General features: G+C 42.9%; 1 protein-coding gene across 2 annotated transcripts; it reads right to left on the bottom strand.

Annotated features, from left to right (window-relative positions):
* Positions 1 to 2,732: 2,732 nt before the first annotated feature.
* On the bottom strand, positions 2,733 to 18,058 carry NINJ1 (ninjurin 1). Of its 2 annotated transcripts, XR_011681244.1 has the most exons (5): positions 17,843 to 18,058; positions 10,494 to 10,728; positions 6,206 to 6,367; positions 6,039 to 6,098; positions 2,733 to 4,347 (listed from the first exon to the last, which is right to left on the bottom strand). XR_011681244.1 is itself a non-coding variant. In XM_071440127.1 (4 exons), exons 1-3 carry the CDS (start codon positions 17,912 to 17,914, stop codon positions 6,213 to 6,215), a joined length of 462 nt encoding a protein of 153 aa, XP_071296228.1. In that variant the 5' UTR covers positions 17,915 to 18,058; the 3' UTR covers positions 2,733 to 4,347; positions 6,206 to 6,212. The 2 variants fall into 2 exon arrangements, 1 of the variants encoding a protein (XP_071296228.1); XM_071440127.1 differs by lacking the exon at positions 6,039 to 6,098.
* Positions 18,059 to 18,350: the final 292 nt, after the last annotated feature.

Genomic DNA, 18,350 nt, shown 5'->3' with positions numbered 1-18,350 from the left:
ACTCGTACCATTAAAAAAGGGGTGGGGCAACTTCTAGGCTGGAAGACTGGAAAAAGAGGAGCAGAAAACATCAGAAAGGAGGCTGAATGAAAAAGGAGTTTTTGCCATTTTGCAGAAATCTCCATTTCTGACAAAGCCTGACTTGCCTGATGAGGAGCTATTGATAAGTCTTTGTTCCTGACTTGGAGCTGTGGCACTCTTCTTGGGAAGGCAGCCAGGTTAGTAAATAGTTCTCGTTATGAGAACCCAAAATAAAATGATAAAATGAACCATGAAAATCTTCAACAGACTGTGGAGGAGGAGAAAAGTTAATTCAAAATAACCCATAGTATCCCATAGGAGGGCAGGTTATGTTTTGTCACCACCCTGTTAGGAAGTTGGATAATTATTGGTTAGATATTATTTTGAAAAGATTGTATCCTGTGTTTCACACCCTATCTGCACTGACATGTCAGCGACTGGCACAGCCATGGACTACATGAACATCAGGAGCAAGGATGAGGGGGGGCATTTACAGGTGGAGTCAGTCAAAAGTTGAACTCAATGATCTTTGATGTATCTTCCATCCTAAATGATTCAGTGATTCTGTGACTTCATGATTTCGTACAGTGAAAATAATTTGATCAAGTGTGAAAAGAAGAAATTCCTGCAAACAGCTGAAGCCTTTATATACCACATTTTCTCCTGTCTCTTTGCTGTAGATGTACTTCCAACAATGTGTGTTTGCTTCCTGACATGCCCAAGAGCTGTCTGCTATCAATCAGCTCGAGTTGTTTGGTCAGTTCTGTCCATGCTTCTGCCCCTTCTGCCCTCCCACCGCTGCTGAACGTGTTCCAATGTCAGGATGGGAATACTCAGTGATGGGGAGAGGAGTGAAACTCCAGCTACAGCTGACACGTCATGCTGCAGCACCTGGGTGCAACCCAGCCTCTGATGGAAACTCTGCCCTAAGGCCTGCTATGACCATGTTGTTATTTATCTCTTCCTGGAGTACCTTCTCTCATTTATTTCAGTTTACTTCCTTCTCTAGGGACGTCTCAGCTTCTGTCTCAGCTTTGTTGATCACCTGTGAATGAATACTAATGGGCTTCTCCAGCAAGACTGCTGCATGCACTGGCTGGTGGGGTCCAGGTGGTGGTGCCTCCCCCAGCCCCTTTTCAAGTTGCACCACGATCTGAGAAATGTACCTGGGCTCAGCTTCTCTTGGGCTTATCAGAAACACCACCTGCTCCAGGAACTGGTGCTGTCCAATTCCTCCCAACACCCAGCCTGACCCTCCCGTGGCACAGTTTGAAGCCATTCTGTCTCGTCCTGTCCTTGTTTCCTGGGACCAGGGCCAGAACCCCCTCAGCTGCCCCCTCTTGTCAGGGAGTTGTGCAGAGCCAAGAGGTCCCCCCTGGGCCTCCTTTTCTCCAGGCTGAGCCCGTTCCCCAGCTCCATTTCCTTCTCTGGACACATTCCAGCCCCTCAAGCTCTTTCATGTTGTGAGGGGCTCAAAACTGACCCCAGCATGTCCAGCACAGGGGATGGGCATTGCCCTGGCCCTGCTGCCACACCAGTGCTGAGCAGCCCAAGGTGCCCTGGTCCTTCTTACCCGCCTGGGCTCCTGTTCAGCCACTGCCACCAGCACCCCCAGGGCCTTTCCAGGCCCTCTGGCTCAGCCTGGAGCTGCAGGGGGTGTTGTGACCCAAGGACAGGACCTGGCACTTGGCCTTGTTCAACCTCAATTACTGGCCTTGGATCCAGCCTCTCCAGATAAAACTATGGAGCCTTCCTGCCTGACAGCACATCAATACTCCCAGCAACCTTAGTGTCATCTGCAAACTCACTGAGGGTAAAGAAGTTGTTAATTCAAACAACTGAATGGCAGTTGAGGGGATACAGAAACCAGGATGGTGTTTTCTGCTTCAGCCCATTTTATATAAGAGACAGCATCAGAATGAGCTCCAGCAGTGACCTGGTTTAGAAGACAAATACTCAGAGTTCCAGTAAATATGGTTTTGTCACCTGCTTCAGTAAGTACAGCTACACTGAAAATCCCAGCCCAGGCTATTCTGCATGCTGAAGGGACTAATGAGAAGGACCATGAGCAGTGCTCACCCTGCCCAGAGCTTATGAAACAGGAGCAAACGGCTGACCTGGCACGAACTGCTCCCCACAGAGTCTGGAAAATTCATCTCGCTTCATTATTGATGACCTCTTTTTAAAAGAGATATTTGCCTCCAACCAAAAACTCTGAAAAAGCACAGCAAACCAAAGAATGAGTCAAACATATGTATTTGTTTGCTGCCCCTCTGAGATACTTGCCTGGATTTTAAAGCAGCACCTGACTTAAAAGAATAATAATCCTGTGATTAAATTATTTATACTTGAAACCAACTTGCAGATGCTTCTGTCTGCTAAAAAATACATGAACTCTGAAGGCTTCAAAGACTTAAAATACAGATTTCATGTATAAGAATGTTTTGCAAATCTTACTTAATCACAATAAAAGACATGGGAAGCAGCATCAGAAGTGTGACAGCCATGACAGACAGCCAGTGGGCATGAAGAGTTCTACAGCAGTTGGTGGTTTGTGAAAAATAAATACAGGAAGGAAGTTGTCCTGTGTGCCTCTTTCAGAATTTGTTCTGAGTTATGTTTACATCAGTATAGCCCACAGAATTAAACCACTGCCTGCTGGATACTGGTTAAACACATGTAACAATGGAAATGAAGCAACAAAAGACAAATTAGAAAATAAAAAAAGAATATTTATTCCATTACTAATCACATGAGTTTGATTTGTTTTCTGTTAGTAATTCTTACAGAACATATACATGAAAGTCTGGTACATCAGTGGGCTTTGAGACAAAGAGAAAGGTCAGTAATAAAACTTGTAAATGAGATGAGACACATGAAATCAATCTTCTATTCTTATGTACAAAGGAGCTTTTGAAAATTGACATCAAGAAAATTGATTCATACAAATCTACATCTTGCATTTACATATAAGTGCAATCTAGAAAACTTAGATTTTTCTGATTGTAGGTATGATACTTTGGAAATGAAATGACTAAAATGTTTTTGTTGAAGAAATTATTGTAACCTACACTATTACTAGCAATAGTGTATTTAGAAAAAGTGTAAGTCCCTGAGCCAGCAGGTAAGAGACTAGAAGACATTTATAACTCTCTACATATATTTAAAAATAAAAATTGAAAATTTTATTTTGCTTTTAGCCATAAACTCATAAAAGGAACAAAACTGCAGCAATCAATGATGGGAAGAGAGAGTGGAAACTAGAGAGAAAAACTCAGTTCATTTTGCCATTTGAGTTGCTGCTGACAGGCACGTGGTACCAGTTTAACAGGTAAAGTTCACCCTGGATCTTCCAGTTTACCAGTAGAGCCTAGAAAAGGTGGCACTTGTAATAGGGTTTCCAGAAATTTGATATAAGAAAGAACCTTTTACAATGAAGGTGGTGAGGCCCTGGCACAGGGTGCCCAGAGCAGCTGTGGCTCCCCCTGCATCCCTGGAAGTGTCCAAGGCCAGGGCTTGGAGCAAGTGGAAGGTGTCCCTGCCCATGGCAGGGATGGAACAGGATGAGCTTTAAAGGTCCCTTGAATGCAAACTACTCTATGATTCAAATAAATACATATAATGGACAGAATACACAGAATAGCAATACATGGTAAGAAACCATTAAAAATTAGGTGATTTGTGTCTGTGCATGAAGGACAGGAAATTTTAAGTGTGTCCAGAAGAAACAATTCAAACGATTACCTGTGAACAAAACTGGGCAAAAGAATGCTGCTTATTTCTTTTCGTCTCATCTTTCCTTTAGCTAGAGTGGAAAAAAAATGCAAAACAAAAAGCTGTGCAAAAGCAGAGCCACCTTTACACACCGCTCGGCTACAGAGTACATGGGCTTGGTGCCAAGCTGTGAAATAAAGGACAATGTGACCACAGCAGAATCAAAGGCCTGACATTTCTTACCATCGTGAAATGACAAATTGCCACAAAAACCAAAGGCATGTAAAAAGAAAAATCCTGTGAAATGCTACCAGATGATATTTCCTTGTTTCATGAATTTATGTCACTTCTCTGAAAAAAAAATAAGTTTCTTCAGAAATTGAAATGCCAATATTCCAGAAAAACAGCATCCTTGGGGCAAAGCTAACCTTCTCTTAGATGCCAAACAATTTAAATATTAAGACATGGGAAAATTTCAGGTATACAGGTGTGTTGGAAGCCTGAGAAAGCTGCTTGGTGTGTCCAGCTTCTTCAAATTATTTTTCTTTCCCCACTGTGTCCAGCGTAGCTGGCTCAACTGCAAATGGCATCTAAAATGAATGCTCCAGGTCTCTGAAACACAAAGATATTGATATTTTAGTGATACAGGAATTATAGTAAATGATACATTTACTTTAAAGGGGCAATTAAGTTTTCTGTGGAAAAGGGTGCATAATAGTAAAGGTGAAGCCAGAACATGGCTACTCATTTCTTTCAGGGTTTTGAGGAGACTGTGGCAACAGACTGAAAAACACTTATTTCTCAGGTTACATTCAGATGGCAAGCAAGGGCAATGTGTACAAATGAGCAAACAACAGCTGTAATGTTCCAAAGCAATACAGAACTTTCACATTTAACAAGTCTGCAGCAAAAAATAGGTTCTGGACACCACATTTGGCTGTTTAATTAGGAAACTGCATGTGTGAGAGCATGGAGGCAGGAGCCCACAGCTTCTGGTTCTGTTCTGAGCTTCCTTATGCCTATTTCAGATCCTTGTCTCTGCTTCTGTCCCGGGTGTTTTGTGTGTTTTGTCCTGAAGGCAGCTAAAATTCCAATAATCCTTCATGCAGCTCCCTTGGTTTTGCCAGTGTTAATTTTGGGGTTATTGCTTCAGTACTGCTTTAACATGTTCTCCTGAAATTAACATTCTACCTGCATTTCAGGTAATAGCTCAGATAATCTATGTGCTCTTCGCTGTTAAAATTAAATACTTATTAGTCTGTTTGTAGCAACTATGGCCAGAAAATGCATTAAAACTATCTTCTTTCACTGCCAGAATTTCATAGGTTTTGGTTAAAGGAGAAAATTACACCCACATCCTGAGTAAATTACTGTAGTTCTTAATTTTCCTAGTAACTTTTTACAATGATTTCTCCTCATGCTGTTTTGACTGATGATAAATTTTGGTTTGACTCCCATTTTTGTTACAGATTTCTGTTGCACTGTTCATCTACAGATTAATAGTTTAAAGGCCTTGTATCTTCTTTTTTATGGAGAAAGGGTTTCTTGTAGAAGTTTGCACAAAGCAGTAATGTTATTTGCACGGGCTGTCTGTGTAGCACAGAGTGCAACCATGGCCTGTCAGCCCAGCCATTCCTTCTTCAGCAGGTCTCTGACCCTGGACTGACATCTGGGAGACCAAGTGCCAGAGCAATGTTGGCACGCACAGACTTAGCACTGCTATTTTAAAGGCAGATGTTGACCATGGTGCTTCTTGCATTACGAGCCTATAATTTAGGTTTATGTCCTCCCAAACTGCTCATCATAGCTAGGAAGACACCCAGTTTCATCCCCACAATTCCTGTATTTATCCTTCTGTATAAGTAAAGAACAAAGCTGCAAGTGCAGGTAGAGCAACAAGATTGTCCTAAATGGCCACATGTGAAGTGATAGTGCTCATCTCTGTGAGCTGAGTCTCCCACAGAGCAAAGCCCCGTCCTGTGAAGGACAGAGCAGCCACACGATCTGGAGCCAGCCCAGAAACTGAGAGACTCCAGCATGTGCAGTGTTACATGTCAGATTTAACAGCCCTAGCTACTTGGAAACAGATTGTCTTCAGCATTAAGTAATAGACTGGATGCAAACCTTCCTTAAAAAATGGAGAGGCATTTGGAGAAAGCAGAACAACATTATTTCCCTTATTGTGTCAGTCAGCAGTAAGGAAAAGGAGTGGCTAGGCCAGGACAATCCTTACACTTCCTACGGGTGACGTGCTGCCATCAACTTTTGAACTCCACATTCACAAACACATTGTAATAGCTTACCAGTTCCCAGCAGTTTCTGCTTTTGCACTAATGGGAAGTGAGCTCAGGTATCTGCAAGAACTTCAACAGTACAGATCAGCCTGTGGCTGTTTCTGAAGTGCTCCAGTGTGCTCTGCATTCCTGGATGCAGTGCTCTGCTACCTCATGCTGCAGGAGACCACACTCACCTGGTCCTTACTGTCTTGATGCTGGCTCAGCAACTGGTTTCTGCACTCCAAAGGCAGTGATAAAAATATTCACAACTACTATAATGAATACTAGTCCAGTTGCAAGGTTGTTGAGGAAATTCAGCTTTCCATGTTTTTCAGGGTTGTTAAGGTCATATTTTACTTCAAAGAGAAAGGAGAAAAAATGTTTAATAATATGTATATTTCAAAATCCAGAATAAAAGGTTTCTGCTGCAGTTACAGAATTTATCTTATGCTAAGCTATTTGGATCAGTCATATTTAAAAGGGAAGTCAGATTCTGCAGTGTCACTGAAAGTGCTAAGGAGAAGGTCTGTAACCACAAGGAGCTTATTAACTTCAAGTAATTAGCATCTAATCTCTGTGGACACACATGGGAAGTAATGGATGCACTAACATCACTAGAAATCTTTCGAGTTCTTGATGTTTTGAAGCCGAGCTTTGTTGCAGACTTTAAGCATTTAAAAATTATTTCAGTCTTGAATATATGAAACTTGAAGCCCTGAGAGGATGAAGTTGAATTTCCTAGTTAAAATGCTACAAATCTCATTACCAGGGCTGGATTTTTTCTGTACTGGTGCCCTTCCCCAGCTTGTATTCCCTTTTACTCCCTGCCTTTGCCCTGATTCTGTTTTTAGAAAGCAAGGGTACTCTATCTGTTAAACAGAGGGAGGTGTCAGAGCAGTGTAGCTGCAGTCCTTTCTACAGAGAGCATCTGCTGTGGAAACATTTTCCTTTGTTTCTTGCAGCTGTTTTTCGGTTGAACTGCTAAAGGGAGTGAGGGAGGCTCACGCAAGCATTAATGGAGTGTAAGCTTTGATTCCAGGCCTTGTGATAGCATACAAATTAGTTACATTGGGCTGATAATAGGTTTGGTTTTAAGACAGTGAGAAGTCTGGGGCACTTGCCTGGCATCATAGAATCACTAAGGCTGGAAAAGACCTCCAAGGTCATCAGATCCAACTTTGACCAAATACTATGCCCACTGAAATACCATGTGAAAACCCAAGAGTTTCCTGTCTCTGTTCTCTGGCAGCAAGGGCCCTGCAGCTGAGACCCTTGGCTACATTCCTTTGGTGCTGATGGAGTGAGTGCTGATGAATTCTGGAGCATGTTTTGAGAATGAGTTTTGTCTGTTGAGACTCCAAGTTCTCAACAGCATATATCACTGGAGCTTGTGTCTGCATGTGCACAACATGTGAGAGAAAGTTTATACCAGACAAGTTTTTACAGCAACATAAAACCTAGGGCTCCTTCTGATAGGCACATACATAGACATACAACTTATGACTCTACCACACAAAATAAATCTTGTTACTTGCTTGTACCATCATCACTGTGTTCCATACTGCAGAAGTGAACCACTGAACCAATACCCCTTGTTGTTGAATGGTCGCAAACACACTTGTGATGCTGAAGTGCTAACAGCCAGGTTCACCTGGGGTCCCTAATAATGCTGTTTTGGTTTCAAGGAATTCTGAGCACCTGCTCAAGTCCTGTTTGCTAAAGTAGTGTAGTCAAACATCACAGGCCAGGCAAAACATTGAAGAACAGTGTGGGGGAACTGCCCTGAGAAGCTACTGCACACCTTTGCAGGCATTAAATAATTTAAGTTCAGTAAATACTTCGACCTTAAAATGAGTATACACATCTGTAAAGTATCTGGAGGCATGTGGATGCTTGCACCCCAGCAGGACCTGGAAGGACTCCATGTGAGTGAAGAATAAATGAAACTGAATCATTAGTTCTGAAACATAGAATAACAGCATTTGGGACAGTTGGATAAAAATAGAAAGGTAATAATGGCCTGACCTGTTATGTGAGTAAAAAGCAATCACACTGAAAGGCAAACTGACACTTTCAGAGCTGTCCCTTTGTCCACAGGAGGGTCAGAGAAGACAAATAATACTTGTCAGTTTAGGAAAAGCTCTAAACTTTCAAGTAGAATTGCAGTAATCCTATCTTTGTAATTACAGCACTTCAGATGAGGGTGTTTGTGAAAATGTTCTTAAGAACAGTTATTCATCAAGTATTTTATTATAATGGATTACTATGATTTCAAGCCACTGAAACTATTTCAAGACATTCTTTGCTTTTCTTCCAAAAAGTTAAGGTGACCAAATCCCTTCCAAGGACAAGTTTGCTGAACATTTCTCACATTGTTTTCATGAAAGGCTCTTTAGAAGGAGGAAAAGCTTTTAATACCTAGTAGAAACTGTGAGAACTGGTAGTTCCCAGGATAAAACCCTGACTCAAGGAAAGAAACTGGATCATGGCACAGACTTTTGTTTGGCCGTGTGAGAGCTTGAAGAGACAGAATTTCATGGCTGGACAGAAACAAACTATTCCTGCAAGCCAAAACTATAAAATATACATTGTGAAAAGAAAGTTCTTGCTCTGATGCCTGCATTTTCATACCTTTGTGTCCTGTTTCCTGTCTTCTTCCTGTCTTTGACCTTAGCGGGACAACACTGCTCCAAGAGTGCATCACTATAAGCCAAGGGCTCTGTTATCCTCAATGTGACAATGATAAAATTGACAGCAATTTGTCACAGTACAAGCTGGCTTGTACTGGGCAATTGATTTGGCTATAAATAAGAAACCCAACTGGTTCCATAAACTGGCCCCTGGGTTGACAGACAGGAACCTCAACCAATTACATTCCATCCTAAGCTGCAGACATCTCACTGGTCAGGAGCTGCGCTGTGTGGGGATCAGACCAATTAGCAGTTGAGACCAGGGTTTTCAAATCCCCTATATATACTAGGTTTGGACACCAAAACATGCTGTTTGTCAAATGGAGCTTTGAGGTGTGTGTGTCGTCCCTGTCTCCAACCACCTAAGGGACTGAACATGTGGCCCGTAACATAATAGCAATTTAAACCATTTAAGCAGTGTCTTGCAGAAACAAGCATTAAAAAGCAGTATCTCAGCATATACTGAGAAATTATTGCCCAGCAGAAAGACAGGGAGCTTGTTTACAGCCTCAAAGCCTGATGAAGCAACCAGGGAGACGCCTTCAACTGAGGAACATAGATGTATTTTACTGATTTTTCCATTACCTGTTTCCCACACCTGCCAGCATCAACAGGTTGGGTTTTTTCCAGTCCCCTTCTGCAATCTCCTCTGAGCCAAGACCTGGATTCTGCTTTTGCACCAACTCTAACAAATGCAGAGACAGCTGTATTCCATCTCTTTTGTAAGAAAGAAAAAAGCCACATCAACTGTGAATATTACAAGCCATGTATATCCTGGATCCCTAGGAACTTTCTCCTTGAACAGAACATTATTTTTTCAGCTGTGATAAGAGAGCAGAACACTGAAAGATTGTCAGGGATGCCAAACTCATTAAATGCCATGTGTGAAGTCTGCCTTTTCATTTACATTAGGCCCAAGGTCAGTTATCTAGTTCCCACTAAGGTAAAGGATGAGATTTGAAAAATGTTATGAGAATAAATGATCCCATATCACTAGCAGAAATGATCCACAGCTGTTTCCTACCATTGGCAGTGTCATTTATTCCAGGTGGGCAATGGTAGATGCAGCTTGATTGCAACACAGCCAAGCTAAAGACAACATGCCACACCAACATGACGATGGAAATTTTGACTTTCACTTCCCTTTTGGAGTTCCCCATTCACATTATTTTCTTATATGATATGGAAGAAATACATTTCAGTCATAAGATTAAGTAACAGTCTTGCCAAAAACATAATTATGAAACTTGATAGACCTCACTATCCTGTCTGGCCTACTGATGTTTCTTTTACAAAATTTCATAACTTTCCTTCCTCCTCAGGCTTTCTGGAGGAAAAATATTCATAGTATGGGCAAATGAGTAGGAGAAAGGTGATAAAAATTGAAGATTTCACATAAAGTTTCCTTTCCTCCCTTTGTTGCAGTATTTCTATGGTTTCAAGAGAAAATCTGCATTTTTGGATATTAGAAAAATTTCTTTACGGAAAGGGTTGTCAAGCGTTGGAACAGACTACCCAGGGAAGTGGTTGAGTCACCATCCCTGGAGATAATTAAAAGATGTGCAATTGTGATGTTTATGTACATGGTTTAGTGGTGAACAGGGCAGTGCTGGGTTAACTTTTTGACTAGCTGACCTTAGAGGTCTTTTCCAACCTAAATGATTCTGTGATTCTAACCTGAATTGGTTCTGAGGTAAAGGCTTTTTAAAAGCAAAGGGTGTTTATTTACCATCCTATAGGCTGTGTCCTATAAGAAAAATACGAGTCAGTGGTTCTTGCTGTTGTTACCTACCAAGGAATATCAAGAGCACTCCCACCATAACTTGCAGGGTGAGCGACAGACTGATGAGAATGATCAGCGGGACGTAGAAGGAAAAGGAGGGCCCTTGCTCCATGACAGCTTTGAGCTGGGAGGCGTTGGCCATCAGCAGGGCGATGTCCAGCATGCTCTCGGCCGCGCTCTTCTTGTTGGCATAGTGGTTGATGTTGATGGGTCTGTTCCTTTGGAACCATTGCCACCTTCTGCGCTGGAGCCAGCAGAGAGGAAAATGGTTATTCACATCTCTTAATTGGTGGTGAGTGGGACATCACTTGGCCCACCAAATGATTCCTGTGACCATATGGGCAGAACCACAGCAGTGCTGAGATCTCCTGTGCAGCTTTCCCCTGTTAGCCCCATCCTCCAGAAGGAGAGCAGAAACCTGCCTGCTTCTACTGCCCTTTTACACCTTTTCCAGCTTGCCTATAGGATCAGTTTAAACAGTCAGCATGTTTCTACCAAAGTTTGCACTGAGAAAAAGTTGGGAGGGAAAAACCACTGTAACACAATCCAGCAAACAACAGGTTGTTGTGACTAATTTAATCCTGAAGGCACACTTAAAAATACAGATATTTATTAAATTCACTTTCTCTCCTTACACATCCAAAAAGTTCTTTCCTTACTCATGAGTCTTCTTTTAAAGACAGATGTGAAGTTGGCCACTGTGTGAGCTTTGCTTGCCCTCCTTTCCTTGCTACTCCTTCCTTCACCATGCCACTGTCCAGGGCCATCCATACCCCCATACACAGATGTTTTTCCACTTTACTATCATCATATCATATGATGTGTTGTTGCCAAGAATTGCCCAATTACAAGGGAATCTTTTTTCCCCCATTTTCACATCAGCTGTTTGGGTTGTTTTTCATTTGTTTGGTATTTTTTAAATTGCTCTGCAAACAAACAGGAAAATAAAAACCCGCTGCAGGGCAAACTTAGGGCTAGTTAACCCAATGGGATGAATATATGAGTGTTTCCTGATGATGATTCATGTGACCTGACTTGAAATGTCACTGCTTGTCTCCCAGCGGTGCCTATTTCTCTATGGATTAGATGCAGCTTAGAGTAACTAGGTTAGAGATAGCAGCCCAACTCCACGAGGAAGGAAGAGTAAGTGATCCTCTATCCTGCTGTCTCTGAACAGGTTAGGAATTTTATTCTTTCTGCTCTTCTAGACTTTAAAAATAATAGAGAAATATATGAAAAGTAAACTTGTTCTAGCTGTCTTCTTTAAACCTACTTCTTAGAGACTTTTTTACTGCCCAGATATGTTGCTCCTTGCCAGACTCCTGTGAAAGGAGTCTGGCTTTGCAGGTTAGCTCAAATGCAGAAGACACCCTCTAATTACTCTCCTCAGCAGCACTAAACGTTATCAACTCCCAAGCCAGGCTTGCCACAGTCTAGACCTAAAAGCCTCCTTTTAAACAGGGTAGATATTCATATACACATTGCCAGTTTTTTCAGGGCATTTAAATACCAAACTTGACCTGTTTTCACCAGACACGTCATCCATCACAAGCCTAAATGTTTGACAGAGTGTAATAGGGCAGCAGAAAATGTCAGAGGTTTTTCTCAGCCTGTGATCTTGCCTTCACCAGGAAAAATGACCTGTAATCATGAAAACCCCTCAAACATTCACTTCCTGCCTCCTGACTGATGTTGGAAAACCAGAAAACAAAAATCCAAAAAAAAGAGCAAATTAGCCTTGTCTTCTGGGAGCAAGCTGAAGGCTGCTGCCAGAGGTATTGAAGCTGATGCAGTCAGTACTACATGGGTACTTTTTAAGATCAGATTGTGTGTTACACAGCAATATATACACAGGTAAAGAAAAAAGAGATGTTGCCTTAACCTCAGGAGAGTGACAGTCTGTACAACAGAAATTATAGTAGAACTTGGTTATGTGGCTTTATGGTTTCAGGGGGATTCCAGGAATGCAGCAACATGTGCAGCTGACAGCACCAAACAACACTTCCTGTACTTTGATTATCCACAGGAGTACAGAGGGACAGTGGAATGTCTGGAGATTTTCTAGGATACACGTAAAGGAGTGCTCTTCCTGCAGGTGTCACTTGGCAAAAGAGCAGTATGCATTGCACAGGACCTGCTTCAGCCTTAGTGCAACCAAAACATCTCCTCACACACATTCAACATTCAAATTCCTTGGTAGAGACAAGATAAGGCCTTGTGTTTGTGTCTCCAAGGGACTTTGAGCAAAGCCAGCACACGCGTTCACATAAAAGAGCCATACGCATCTGGGACACCATTCCCTGCTTGCCTTCAGGGCCTCAGTGCTGCAAAGCTTCAGCCTCACAGCACAACAACCTGCCCTGCTGGTCTATGCACAGTTAGACAAAGGATGGGAGTGAAAAGCCTCTCCCTCTTGCTCCATCTGTGACTGGAAGAATACCATGGAAGAGCTATTTTCACAGTGACATGGTGCTGTCCCACAGGCAGTACCACTCTAGGTCTCCTCACAGAAGCAGGGGCTGTTTGCTTGCCCAGAGCACTGCACTCTGCAAGGATAAAGCTACAATGCCATGTCATAAACAGGCATGTTTTTGGTTCTGACGGAACCTTCACTCCAAGATTGCACAGTTCACAGTACCTCTGTGTTAGTACACACTCTGCATCTGCTTTGCTTCACTCCCTCTTTCAATGGTATACCCAGAAAAACTGAGTCCCTCTCAAGTACAGAAAGGATCTATTGGTTACATTTATTAAAAAGCAAATACAAGTGGCTCTGTAGCAAATGTCCTTAGGCGCTGAGTGTATGACAGCGAAGCCCCACCTGGTGATTCAACAGGAAGGAAACAGCACTGAAAATGGAAATATTTGAAAACAATAAAGTATCTTTGCTAAATACAGTAAATTGTTATAGAAAGGATTACAGCAGTTTTCTTTCTATTTGGGGTTAGTTATTAATGCAATGTTATGGGCCAACAGCTTTGATTGAAAATGAGAATGGACCAGAATGACCTCTGGGTTTGCAATGCCATAGAGCAATCTTCCTGAAAATCTCGTGTTTAGGAATAAGTCTGAATTATAAAACAATGGAAACTTGCTAAATAGTAATGAAGCTGTGCAGAACTAAAGCTGAGCCATACTGAACTTAGTGGGGCTGCTCTTTACTGTGTTCTGCAATATTCTTCCCAATCAGAACTGATAAAAAGATGCTAAAAAGAATTTTGTTTAAGAAGTAATTTACTACTGTTTTGAAGTATTAATCTTTCAGAAAAATACCACATGGCTGATTTTTCCAGATCTTTGAGGGAAAATTTCATGTTTGGAAAAAATTCCAGTTAAATCAAAAAAGAGATGGATCAGACATAAAAGGAATAATACAGGACTAAAATAGAACACCATTTCAGAACTTTTATTTTTTTGTAAGATCAAACTTACAGCTACAGGATTGAACTAACAACTTTGCACTAGTATTTAATAATACTTATAGTTGTAGAATTTCTATCCATATCTCCATCACCTACACTGAGCAAAGGGCCATTTATGGCCACTCTGAGTCAGACCTCCCCTCCATCTCAGAGACCTTGCTGATCTAAAAGCAGTCAGGTAAAATATTCAACAAAGAAAAAAATTTTTTGTCCAACAAAAATATTTTAAGCCATATCAGTCATGTAATGGATGATTACAGATTCACAGAATAGGCTGAGTTGGAAGGGATCCGCAGGAACCACCAAGTCCAGCCCCTGGCCCTGCCCAGACCCCCCCACAATCCCACCCTGTCCATCCCTGGCAGCACTGTCCAAATGCTCCTGGAGCTCTGGCAGCCTCGGGTCTGTGCCCATTCCCTGGGGAGCCTGGGCAGTGCCAGCACCCTCTGGGGGAAGAACGTTTCCCTGAGATCCACCCTAACCCTCCGTGACACAACTTCAGGCCATTCCCACAGGTCCTATCACTGGTCACCACAAGAAGACATCAGTGCCCCTCCTCTGCCACTCACAAGGAAGTTGTTGACCCCAGTGAGTCTCCCCTCAGCCTCCTCTTCTCCAGCTGAACAGACCAAGGCTTCCCCTCCAGGCCCTTCACCATCCTCATGGCCTCCTTATCTCTAATGGATCCTTTGTACACCGCCTCAGAGGATACTCTGTGGTTTATCCTTCAAAAAGACATTAGATCATTTGTTCAGCTTAGTACTGACTCAAGAGAGAAAAACCCCTACTCTGGCTCTGGAATGAATCATCAGTTTCATTTCCCATGGAAATTTCATTTTGAGGAGAGAGGGGAGATGTTCACCCAAGTAGCAACCCAGTGTAACACTAACTAGTTTGTGAGAACTCTGCAATCACATGCTGAGGTTGCTGGCAAATACAAAAAAAAAAAAAAAAAAAGAAAGAAAAAAAAAAGAAAAAAAAAGAAAGAAAAAAAGGGAAAAACTCAGCATGTATTTGTATTTCATAGACATCGTGATTTTCTAGCAGCTCCAAAACCTTGTCCTTAAGAAGAATCACTTTTATACAAACAGATAGTGCAAGCATGACTACATTAAGAAAAAAAACTGTGGCAATCATGTTGACTTCTGAGAGCTAAAAAAGTTAATATTAAAAAAGAGAAAAGTACAGTCTGCTGAGGGCCAGCTTTAGCAGCTTTAACAGCTTTAGCACTGTTTTCCTAAAGCTGTACTGGTTCCAGGGTCCAGTTAAAATATTTCTACTCATTAAATTACTGTAAAATAAGCAGCACACCTCATGACTAAATTTGTGAAATGAAGGAGTAACTTAAATTTGTTCACACAGCTATTTAAATAGAAGTTTGCTCCAGTATAATTTTTTCTGCCTTGCATTATTATTACGACTCATTCCACTCATTTGGTCTTACAATACTATTTCTCACAACTGGGCTGTGGACTGTCTATTTTGTGTGGTTAACACACTGTTTGTTTATTCTAGCTACTTAAAAATATTCAAGCAAAAACTTAACACCAATAGTATCAATATTTGGAGTATATAGAACACTCCAAATTCAGTTTGATATGAGTAATGAGAACATACTACTTCAGGCTATATGCAGCAAAATAATTTCAAGCTCCTACAGGCTGGTTACTTGCAATATGATGCCAAGAAACTGCCATGTTTCAAATTACTTTCATGTTCTAAATTACCCCTCAATTAATATATGGACTTCAACACATTTTTAGGAATAGCATGATTAAAACTGTTTATTTTACTATCCAATTCTTGTTCAGCTTTTTCATAGCTCTTCCTTAACTCTTCATCTAGCACGTCCTGTTATCTTGGAAAGACTAAACTAGATTTTACAACATGGTGGATGGAGAGTGTTTCAATATGGACCATGAACACGGAAAGCAACTAGATGGATGAAAAACTAGTTATAATCTGTATTTGTATGAACAGATCCTTTGAAGAAGAGATGAGATACTTCTGCCAGGTGTAATCACACATATTAGTCAGTGAGGTGTGCCCTGCCAGACCAATCCTAGAAGCAAGGAATTTCTTGCTTCCAAAAGCCTGACATCTGCTAAAAAAATGTATTCAAATGAATGCTGGAGTAAAAATAACCCACATCAAACCACTGTGTGACCCTTGTTCAGATCTACTGAGAGCTTAACTGGTCTTTTAAAAATTCTTATGCTTTGATTGCTTTGAAGGTAACAACTACATCTGCATTTCATGTCAGCTCTTCTGTATGAGAAGGCAGTGGTCTGTGGTGAAGGTGTGCAAGAGAGTCTGTTTTGAGGAGAGGACAGATGCTGGGACAGGCAGGAAGGAAACAAGAGTGACTGACCCATGTTCCGATGCCTGTGAGCATTCCTCAAAGCAGACACACTTTTGACTCCAATACAGAAGATTCAGGCAGCTGCAGATGGTCCCTCCAGGTTTAGGTGGCTGCTGAGCTGGGGCGTTCTTTTGTTTGTGGGAATTGTGAACACTGGCAGAGTTTTTAAGGTATCTTCTATTCAGAGATGGGTTTTTGAAAAATCTATTTGTTTTACCTTGCATATAGTTTGTGTGTGTGAGTGTGTGTGTGTGTGAGAGAGAGAGAGAGAAAATTTAGAAAGTGTTTATGAAGTTCACTGAAGTGCCACTAAATACATTTAAAACAATGGAATAGCATGTCTCACTGCTTATTCTTTATATGGCACTCACTGAGAACTTGAGTTTTGATGGGAACGATTAACAAAATGAGGGTTTCTTGCAACTGAAGATGCAGTAAAGCAGGTAAGTTGCTGAAAAATTCTTGGAGCAGATCACATTGGGGGAAAAATACCCCATCAAGAGTACTTGTGATGCAATCACAAAACTGCATCAAGAAAATGAGAGAACTCCTGAGAAGTCAGAGGTTTAGAGGAAACCACTCCAGACCACCAGCTTTACTTGCATATCCTAGGCTTGATTAACTTAAGGTAGGATTTCCAGGATTTATTGAAAACAGATTTTTATTTTTCTTGGTTTCATATTCATGACTCCAAATGTTTGTTAGGGAGGGAGTGTTGGAGGAAGGACAGATGTGCTACACAATCAGCCTAGTCTGTCTGTAACCAGAACATTTTACCAGTGACACAGAAGAGGGTTTAGTACAGTCGTTTCTGTGTGTCAGAGACTTAGGCTGGAGTAAGAGCTGCCTTTAGAGTTTAGTCTTTCCAAAACAAGATAAAAGACACTCTTTTACCCGTCTGTTTTCTTCAGATAAGTGGCATGTTCTGCAAATATCCTTTATACTTAACAGAATGCAAATGAACATTTCCCAGTGAGGATGTCTGGTCATGTTTTGACTATACATAGTATGAAAAAGCTGTGTATTCTGGTTTTTATTTTGATTACTGCATGGAAATTAACCATACAGGCACAACCACTTCAGTTATTCTTCCTGGTTTTGTAATTGCTTATTTCGCGCAGATGTCCTCTCCCAAGCCAGCTGGGTGGGCAGAGCCCTGCAGGTGCGGCGAGCTGCGGGCGGGCCCCGGGAGAGGAGGGCCCTGGTGGCCCCTGGTGACAGGTGACAGCTGTAGGAGCCAGGAGCAGTCCTGGTAGCCCCTGGTGACAGATGACAGCTGCAGGAGCCAGGAGCAGCCCTGGTGGCCCCCTGGTGACAGGTGACAGCTGTAGGAGCCAGGAGCGGCCGGGGATGCTCTGCCCGGCCCTGCCCGGGCACGGAACCCGCGCAGCGGCCTCCACGCAGGAACGGCGCGGAGTGCGCGGAAGGCAGGCTAAAAAGCCAGCAAGAACCGAGCAGCACCGACCGCCACCGCACCCCGCGGAGTCCCCGTCCCGCCCGGCCTCGGGAAGGACACGGCGGGATGGACACGGCGCCAGATCCCCCCGCCCCGCCCCGCCGGGCCCGGCCCTCACCTGCTCCTCGGCCGCCGACTCCGCGCCCTCCGCAGTCCCGTTGAGTTCGTGGGTCTCGCTGCCAGAGTCCATGGCGGCCGCCCGAGCCCCTGTTGCTCCGGGCGGGGGCAGGGGAAGGTTCCCCGGGGGAAGCGGCTCCCGGAGCTGGCCCGGCTTTCCCGAACTGCGCCCGGGGCCACTCCCGTCGCAGGGGCCGCCTTCCTCCGCCTTCCCCCGCCTTCCCCCGTTCTTCCCCCGCTGTTCCCCGCTCTTCCCCGCTCTTCCCGGCTCTTCCCCGCCTCCTTGCCTGCCTCTCCCCGCTCTCCCCCTCCCTGCCCGCGGGCGGAGGTTTCCGCGCAGGGCCGGGCCCGGCGGAGCTCAGCGCTCGAGGGCCCGAGGAATCAACGGTTATGACAATATCAGAGTCCTGAAAGTGACCTGAATATTTTTATTTACTCTGAGCTTTCATGAAAAGCCAATGATCAAGGCAAAGGATAGTGCCCTTCTTTCCTAATCAGTAGGACCTGGA

Source organism: Agelaius tricolor, unplaced genomic scaffold, assembly GCF_023055355.1.
Source record: "Agelaius tricolor isolate 1412-34295 unplaced genomic scaffold, bAgeTri1.0.p SCAF_14, whole genome shotgun sequence".
Lineage (NCBI taxonomy): Eukaryota > Metazoa > Chordata > Aves > Passeriformes > Icteridae > Agelaius > Agelaius tricolor.
This window is presented reverse-complemented; position numbering and strand designations above follow the sequence as displayed.

Coding starts and splice junctions, on each gene's coding strand:
- NINJ1 (XM_071440127.1), bottom strand. CDS start 17,914: ATGGACTCTGGCAGCGAGACCCACGAACTCAACGGGACTGCGGAGGGC. Junction 10,729..17,842: donor AGTCGGCGGCCGAGGAGCAG/GTGAGGGCCGGG, acceptor TGCTGGCTCCAG/CGCAGAAGGTGGCAATGGTT. Junction 6,368..10,493: donor AGTGCTCTTGATATTCCTTG/GTAGGTAACAAC, acceptor TTCTCTTTGAAG/TAAAATATGACCTTAACAAC.